This window comes from Thalia democratica, chromosome 3 (genome assembly GCF_965202585.1).
Source record: "Thalia democratica chromosome 3, ktThaDemo2.hap1.1, whole genome shotgun sequence".
Lineage (NCBI taxonomy): Eukaryota > Metazoa > Chordata > Thaliacea > Salpida > Salpidae > Thalia > Thalia democratica.
Window position 1 is genome coordinate 75,917,275 of NC_139167.1, and position 9,707 is coordinate 75,926,981.

At 28.8% G+C, this 9,707-nt stretch overlaps 1 protein-coding gene across 1 annotated transcript; it reads left to right on the top strand.

Annotated features, from left to right (window-relative positions):
- Positions 1-686: 686 nt before the first annotated feature.
- Positions 687-8,309, top strand: LOC145832549 (uncharacterized). The gene is made up of 8 exons (XM_082939864.1): positions 687-893; positions 2,835-2,976; positions 3,238-3,349; positions 3,868-3,994; positions 4,313-4,425; positions 5,482-5,712; positions 6,711-6,824; positions 7,069-8,309. The coding sequence occupies exons 1-8, from the start codon at positions 687-689 to the stop codon at positions 8,009-8,011; spliced, it is 1,989 nt and encodes a 662-aa protein (XP_082795990.1). The 3' UTR covers positions 8,012-8,309.
- The last annotated feature ends 1,398 nt before the right edge of the window (positions 8,310-9,707 follow it).

The window sequence follows — 9,707 nt, forward strand, 5'->3', positions numbered from 1 at the left end:
ATTCTAACTCTCGGTAAAACACCTTTCTTGACGAATTACAGCAACCGACAGCTTCGTGATTTTGGATCCTCTGAAAGGATGTGCAACGAATTTTGGCACAAACTTTTGTTTACACTCTGATTATAAGTAGACACCGATACAAAAGGCATCGAATCCACCGAGGTCTTTGCGAAACAAAAAACGCGGATTTCGTGTGTATGCGTGTGCAGCTAGGCGTGAAAAACGAGAGATCAAAAACAAAAGCGAGAGAAGTGAGTAAAACGAGAGAACTTTTGAAAGAAAAAGTCGTTTTGCTCGCCTTTTCTCGGCAGTTGCTGAATGTTAACTGCAAAGTTGTCGCTAGTCACAAACAAAGTTTTGTTAATAGGAAAGTTAAAGTTAAAAGTAGCTTTTAAAAGTGTAGATTTTTGTAAGTGTGATTTCTACTACAAAAAGTGTTTAAAAAAAACATATTTTAAGACAAGTATTAGTTGACAGTTTTTATGGCAGATATTTTCAGACACGTATGTTTGTTTTCACTAACTCTTTACGAATTAGTTTGCTTATAAATTTACAACTAACACAACTTTGTTTTTATACTTAGTGTACTAAAAGTACCTAGATGCAAAAATAACTTTATTAATTTTATATTTACAGCTTTTTATCGAATAGAATAAAATACAATAAAGAAATTACAACCTCACAAGATGGGAACAAACTTCCAAACGACTATTGTGGCGTTTTTCTTACTTGCCATTCACACTACCCTGGGATGCTACAGGGACTACAACCAGGTTTTTTGCGAGGGCCAGAAGCTGGTTAAGTTTCCCGAGAACCTCCCCGATTTTCCGTTGGTTTTTATCCAGAACGCCAGCTTGTCGGTTGTGCCCGAACGGAGCTTGCAAAGGCATAAGGTCAGTTGGAAAAACTTGAGAAAAAAAAATATATTATAACAGTAGAAAAATAAAGAAGTAAAAAGTGTGATTAACTAAAAAACTATTAATACTTGGTAAAATACGTTTTTTTAAATTAAATTAAAACAAAAAAAATATTCTTAAACTTGTTCTAATACCAGAAAGTCAAAATAATCTTGAAACAGAAGGGACGAACTTTTATATACATCTTTAAACCAAAACATATATTTGACCTTTAAAAAACTGCTAACACTAATATGTTTGCATAAGCATTAATTAAACTGTCAGTAACATCACTGTACACACCACATATCGAAATCAAACACCAAATAATTGCTAATGCAAACAAATTAGGTGTTTTGATTCACGCTTATCAACAATAAACAGTTCAAGCAAACTACACCATTGTTAGGTTTTACACATATTAAAAATTTTTAGTTTTGTAAGTGTTTAAACAAAATATAATTTCATTTGAAATACTTACTTTACAAATATTTTCTCAAACTTTAGTAATAATTTTAACGCACAATCCCAACAAGATCTGTATTGGTAACTAGGCCATGATGTCTTAACAACAAGCAACAAAAATACTTAAGATAAGATTAATACTATACTTCCTCTAGCTTTTTCATACTTGTTTAACCTTTTTCACATTAAAAAACTGAACCATAAATTTTTTATTTTTAAGTAAGATTAGAAAAACATACAATTAAATACACTGAAAAACTAAAAAAGTTTAAAGTTCTAAAATATAATTTCTTTTTTTGAATATTTTAATATTAACTTTATATGATGAAATACATCAACAACATTTAACATAGGATTGCAATTACACTTTCTTTGTTATGATAAACTTGTTTGTTCTTTTTGCAATGAAACCTTGATATATCATTTTGGTAAACTTTAAAAATTTATGAACATAACCTTACCAATTTTTCTTTTATGTTTAATCAAAAATATTATTGTACAGTTGTTAAATATGTTTATAAAAATAAGCTAAGATTTTTCATTGGCAGAAATAGTTAGACGGCCTTCAATTTAATAATTAAACATAATTAAATAAGTATGTTCAAAAACTATTTCTTGGAATGTACTTTTATGTATTTAGTTAAACATCTGTTTTTAAATCTAATTAATTATTCAATTTACTTGAATTTAGCTTTTAACAGTATGTTTAATTTGAACTAAAACTGACATCTCTTTTGAGACGTATGACCCATGGAAAACATGTTTTCGAGTAACAGTAAATTGAATTAATTATCCGATTTTTTCTTAATATATTACAAAACTCTAACAAACTTAAATTCATGAGTAATATAACAGTTCATAAGTTCACACATAATGCATTTACTATATTAGAAATATGTACCTTGGGAATGGCAAAAATATTTTTATGTGTCACTTATCGTTAATGTTGAAGTGTCTATAACTTTATTTCATACTTTTACCAAAAGCTGCTTAACTTTAGCTGTGAAAATATGAGAAAATTATGTGCAATTTCTTTAAATCCAAAGGAAAAGAAAGGGCTTACCAAAAAGCCGATAAATGTTACATAAAAAGATACTTCAAAAAAGTCTTTTTTTTTTTATAGAAAAGCTTCAAATTTTAAATTATCATGCCGAATTAGCTACGGTTTTTAATATTTCAACGGAAAGCTTTTAAGTTATTAATTTTTCATTGGACTATCAAACACTTTTCTTGATGAAAAATAAAACTTAGTTTTTAATTTGTTCAAGTTTCGTAGCTTTTTTATTACCATATATGAGCCTTTGTTTTGTGTTTAAATGTTTTTCACTTTTTTTTTTGACTCAAACATATGTTAAACTTTCTTTAACTTACTTTTTTGTATAAAAATGAGTTTACTAAACGGTAAAAATAATTAACTTAAAAGAGATTTTATACAACAGAAACTTGTTTATAATTAATATTTCAATTTTTTAGAATTGCGAAGAGCTGAGTCTTCGAAATAACGAGTTGAACTTTGCAAGCATAAAGGGCAGAGGGTTCAAGCAACTTGAAAATTTGAAAATACTAGACCTTAGTGGAAACAACTTTCTGAGTGTAAGACCTCAACTAGTGCAAGGTAAATAAAAATATATTTCACTGATTTTTTAAATTTCCGTTGCGTACCGTTTAGAAATAATTGAACTTCAAAAATTTAACATGAGTTTGTTTTTATTTTTATATTGAACTGTAATTCAGTTTTATATTATTGTACTACTCAATTTACATGCACAATGTTTTTTCTACTTTTAGGTAAACATTTATAGTTGCTTTATTAACATAAAAGTAATAAAAATCATAAAAATCAAGCTATACACGACTAACCTGACATAATTATCAGGAATGCGGAACTTGGAGAAGCTGAGTTTGAACGACAACAAAATATCGAGGATTTATCAGGACGCTTTGTTGAACATGACTAACTTGAGGGAACTCAGATTGACTGGAAACAGGTTGATTTATTAGTAAATAAAAGTTTTATTATTTGATTTTTGTTTTTTTTAGATAACATTAGTACTTATTTTTGTAAAAAATCAAAATAATTTTCTTAACTTTTGAGCACTTTAAGTTTTAGGGATAATAGTTTTACTTATAAAACAGTAAAGTTAATTAAAGAAAATTAAGTTTGTTAACACTTTGTTACTTACTACTTTATATAAAAAACCACTTATGAATTGTACCAATTGTTTCAAAAAACACTTAAACTTAAAGCAATAATGACAACTTTATACACTTTAACTAAAAGTTGATTGAAAATAATTTGTAAATAATAGAAGCGTGTTTTCCGGACTTAGTTTAGTTGATTGAAATTTATTTATACTTTTTGTTTGTATTCATTTTCAGCGTATTTTTGACCTTTATTATTTATACCTATTTATAAATTTCAAATTTCTTGTCATTTTTCTTTTATTCAAAGGTATTCTTAATTCTTAACTAATATTATTTTTCAAATGTTATTAAAAAATTTCAGGTTCAGATCAATAACTGCTACTCAGTTGAATGGTATTCCAAATTTAAAAATTCTATACCTCGATGACAATGATATCAAGAAACTTGTTTACACATTTATATACCTTCCTAACTTGCAAGAACTTTCGGTTAGAAAAAGTTTATTTTATAACTTATTACAACGTGTACTAATATCTGTTAAATACATACTTTGTTGTTTGTTTCAAACGAAGTACTTTTAATATTTGAGATTTTTGTTCATATAACTACTAAAATATGTTTTAAGCAAATATATTTTGAAAATTTTTTTGAAGCTTAAACTTTTAAATAATATGTTTAGAACAAATTTAAAAACTAAACTGCTCAAAGTTTCAGATTTTTTCAACTGTCCTTATTTACACAGATGTGTTATCCTACTAACAATTTCTTCAAATGTTGTTTTATTGTAATAACTATTTAATTAACAGCTGAAAAAGAACCAATTGACTTCGTTTAACTTGAATATATTCTCGAGCTTAGACAAATTAAAGAAGTTAGACTTGAGTTGGAACAAACTCAATACAGTCCCTTCTTCATTGCTGTTAGTTTGTATGTAAATATATGGTTAATTTAATTATTATTATTTCAAACAGTTTGTTAATTGACTAGCAGTTTTCTTTGTAGGTCGAATAAGTTTAAAAAGATTAATTATAAAACTCCTACTAACTTGAATGCTTTTTTTATGCTATGTCTTATTTAGCTTAAATCTAAGATCATTGTCAAGTAACTCAATATTACGTTTACTTTATTTAGTTTTAATGTGAAAGAATTTCTCTTAAAATTTTCCACCAAGCAAACTCACAAAATTTGAACCAGACTACAAATTCAAGTGTTTTAGGCGTAAATGTAAAAAGTTATTAATTAACTTAGTGAACTGTATTTAAAATCCAATATACTAAAAAGTTCAGTGAAAAAATTTATGAAGCTGCATTTAGATTTTATACTCTATGACGTATTTTTTATAACTTTTTTGTTTACTTACTGAGATTTTTCTTTTGTAGAATAAATTTTAACTGCTTTATACTTATTTTTACGAGACTGCATATGCAAAATTCAGGAGTGAATTTTTAAATATCAAACTTTATAGTTAGATATAAAATTTAGAAAATGTTTAAATTTTCAATTTTGTTAAAAATATAGACACATTTCCAAAAAACGTTTAAGTAAACATAATTATCTTACTTATAACAAGCTGTTTCATAAATTTTTGAATAGATGTAATTCATTTTAACAATTAAACAAAATTTAAAGCTTAAGATAGTATAAGCTCAAAAGTTTTAAAGTATATTAGGGTTAACAAGGCTATAATATACTAACCTGTAAAAATATTTGAACTTAATTCAAATTTATATACAAATTGTTGTAAACATATATTTGTATTACTTCTGCAGTTTTCAGTACATTTTTGCTAATTTTGCTTTAGATATTTTACTTTTAATCATATTAACAAATTTTTGAAACTTACAAAACGTTTGTAGCAATAAATGTTGTGTTGTATAAACAATGAACAAAATACTTTGTCACTTTAATTACATTTGGTTCAACTTTCTGTAGCTTTACTTTCTGTGGTTTTAACTACAAATTTTACACAAAACAGAAGCTTTACCCTGCTCCAAGATCTCTCAATAGCGGGGAATCCCATATCGACGTTTCCCGCCAGTTTGCTGCCCACTTTGCGCGGCATCAGGAGCCTGGACATAAGGTATATGCACCTGACCAAGCTGCCCAATGATTTCATCGTCCCCGGTCACAAGGTCAACCTGATCTCGCTCGAGGGAAATCCCTGGAAGTGCGACTGCAGCATCAACTCACTCGCCAGGTGGTCCAGGTTTGAAGTGGTTTTACTTTTGATTAATTTCACTCAGAAATATAATAAAAGTTTTTATAGTTTTTTTTTATTATGGTAAATTACAAAAAATTATTGCAAAGTAAACTAATACTAAATGTGAGTTTATGATGACTTTAAAAAAATGTTTAAAACTATGCATATGCATAGTAATTTGAATATTTTTTGTGAATATTTTTTAGAAAACATAGGTTCTTTGAAGTAGCTCAAACTAAAACTTACTTATAAAGGTAGCTAAAACTGTATAGATATGAAATATTAAGTTTTAAATAAAGTTTCATTGGCTTCTTCTAAGCATTTATAAATCATCCTTAAATATCTAACAATGATAGAAAAACACGAAACGAAACCTTAAACGTAAATGTTTGTCAAACAAAATACTTCAAAAGCAAAAAGTTTCACGACCAAAGCCAACAGTAAACACGCAGTTTCAAACAACAAAAGGGACGATCGTGTTTGTTTTACATTTGCTCATGTTCTTTGTGCCCAACCTTTTCACATTGTCGTTCACTGGCTTGTGACAGTCGTCTCTTAAGACAGTCACAAACCTTTTAGCGTTATGTTCGGTTGAGCTGCGGTTTTTTAATACTGGAAAACATTTTCCGACAAAAAATTTTCAAATTTTCTCAGAGACAAATTGTGAAGATTGTTTAAAGTAAATGTATCTGTTAAAACAACTTTGAAATGTAAAACTTTTATTATTTTATCATGATAATATATGTTTTATTATGCTCTTTTCATTCCAAAGCAAACAAAGAAGTTTGCTGTTCATTCTTTTTGTTTGAAATTTTGAAATTTTTATTTGTTAAAAGTTTATCAAGAATAAATTAACTAAAGCTTAAAGTATTCTGTGTTATATAAATAAGCAAATTTGTACAACATTTCACTAAAAAAGTATCAAAAGTATCATACATATTAACAAAAAAAAAAAAACAACAGAAATATATTGAATTAAAAAAAAAGTATTAATATATTTACAGAATAATAAGAGGATTCGGTGACCTGCATATAAGCAAGTGTGCCAGCCCAATAAGATTTGTACAGTTCACTCTTCAGCAAATAATCGACAACTACAGCAACCTGGCTTGCCCTGCGTTAGTCTAAAAAATATTTTTTCAAAGAATTTTATCTTTAAAGAAAAGTTTTTTAGAATTTTTTTTTTACTTTTAGCCACATTAAACTGATGCTTAAATTCAAATTTTTAAGGTTAGTATATCATTACTTTTATCAAAACTATAAAGTATAACTGACATTTTTCAAAAGTATATTAAAATATTTTGTTTTTATATTATAATATACATTATTCGAACACAAAGATAGAAAAATAACTTTTTTCAGGCTCGCACCAGTCACGCCTAAATCGAGACAGCACTTCCCGAATAGGATCACCAAAAAATCAACAACTCCCCGAACCACCACAACCACAAAAAGACCAACCACCACCGAGCTGGTACTGATAAACAGGGAGAAAATCGACGTACCCAAAAACACCAAGCCTGACTGCGAAACCAGCCGACCGGAAGTCGTAAACGAAAATGACGTCAACCGAGTCCAGTTCGGCTTCGGCGAGCGCCAAGACAGCAGCGATGACGTCACGAAAGACAAAGAGGAAAGTGAGGAGAAAATATCCGAGCCCGCCTTCTACATCCTGATAGGAGCGGGGGTGTCTATTGTCATCCTCTTCGTCACCGGGGTCCTGATCCTCTTGTTCCTGAGGAACCACCGCCAAAAGATCATAGGGTCCAACACCACCGGGTCGCCTTCAAGATCGGAGCAGGAGTTCGAGCTGCAGTCCTCCAGGTACGACACCATCAACTACCATGACAACGGCACCTCGTCGTCAAGGAGGCAACAGTCGGGCGCGGGGGAGCACAGGCCCTTCTTGAGCCGGGGGTCGGTAGAATGCCGGTGGGTGCCGCACAGGTTCCACAGCGAGAGCTCGCAGAGGAGCCACGATCCTTGCAGTGAGGACATGCAGCACAACAACAGGCCTACTTACCACACCGTCAGAACTAGACCAAGTAACTACAACGAAGAAGTTGGGAATCAGGAGATTGTCAGGAGCACTTCTTACAGACCGGTTGTTCAAAGCATGACTTTTGATAGGAGCGAAAACCATCAGAGACGTCCTAATGACGTAACAGTCCGACCGTCGGCCGCCGTTCCGGTCGACTTGAGCTGCCAGAGCTCGATAAGGAGCCTGCAGAGTTACAGCTCGACGAACAGCGAGTCCTTTCAGGAGCTCTGCGACGCTTTGGGGCCACTCAGGTCTCAAGAATAACAAAAAACTGCCTTCATAAAAAAAAAACATTAAAAAAACACAGAAGATTAGTTATTACGTCACAAAAAAAGCTGCTATTTTCTTTTGTGATTTTTGAAGTTTTTTAAAGAGTACGTGTTGTTATGACAATTAATTTTGCGCGCACGAACTTTTTGACACCTTATGTGTGACGTCATAAAAAAAACTTTCACCGCCAAATTGTTGATAAATATTTGCATCAGAGTTTTCGTGCCTTCACTGTTTTACAAGAAAAAACAAATTTGAACTTTTATGTTTCTCATATTTAGACAGTTTTGGTAAACTTTAGTAACCCGTAAAACAAATACCTGTTCTTCATCTTTTAAGTATATAAATCTAAATAATATTTAATCTAAACACTAAGCATTTTATAAAAGAATTAAGCATTTTTAATAAAATTTTTGTGAAAACTTGATAAATTTAATCTAATAAAAAAAAGTTGCATAAATAAATAAAGAAGTAAACTATATTAGTATGCAAACTACTGTTTAGCAGCAAAAAAGTGTATTTTAATTATTGCTTTTTGTTCATTAGGCAAGTTTTTCTGAACATTCTGTTTTCATTTTCAAGCATTCATTTATTTTAATCTTTTTTATCCATAAAAAATACTGATGATTTATAAAACAAAGAAAATCTAATTTTCCACGAGATAGTTCTGAATTTTTTGTTTTTTATTAATAAAATTTAAATTTTAAAACTATTTTTTATTTTACTTGAGCTTTGCCATAATATTGAAATTTTTGTTTCATGCTAAGTGTGTTCTTTCAAAATCGACTTTCTTACATAACTTCTGTTTCTTGAAATAAACGATTAAAAATTCATTGCATTTAAGTGGGTATAATTTTCAGATAATAGTTTGTAATTACCATGAAATATTTATTTTACTCAGGGTAAAAGATAAGTTTTTTAGTTTTAGGCTTACTATTGTTGCATAACAGATGTCTATTTACAAATGTTAAAAAAAAAAGAGTCAAACAGTTATATTTAACATTAGTTTTTGTTTTATATAAAATCCATTTCATTCATTCCAAAAGAAAATGCTGTATATAACGTAGTACAATTTGAAAACTTTATTTTAAATATCTTTAGTGACAACAAATTTGAAAGTAATTTTTTGATATTTTTATATCAATGTTAAATATTTTATTTTACTTTTTATCTATAAATAACTAAGTTCTATGTTTTCAAAATAACATTTAGAAGTAACTCCTGTTTTTAAAGAAAAAATACTAGTTTTTAAAGTAGTTTATAGTATTAAATACATTTAAAGTACTTACTATAACTGTAGTACTTATCTTCACTAGGTATACTTTTTAGATTGTTTACTTATTTATTTTACAAGTAATAAAAACAAATACTTCTTATTATTTAGAACTTTAGAAAATTTTTATACTAAAAAACTATACTTCAAATTTGTATAAAACTTTTTCTTATTATATTTCAGTATTCATTAACCTGCTAAATAGCAAACATTAACTAAAAATGCTAGGTGACTTATTAGTAAAAATATAGCTGTCATTAAAGACCTATTTAAAACATGACTAGTTCATATGAAATTTTATTAGATTAAAAATACGATAAACTTTTATATATGAAAATTTTTGGTATTAGGTGGTGAATAAAATTTATTACTTGATTGCGTTTTATTAATTAAGTAAAAAAGTTTCTAAAACGGTCA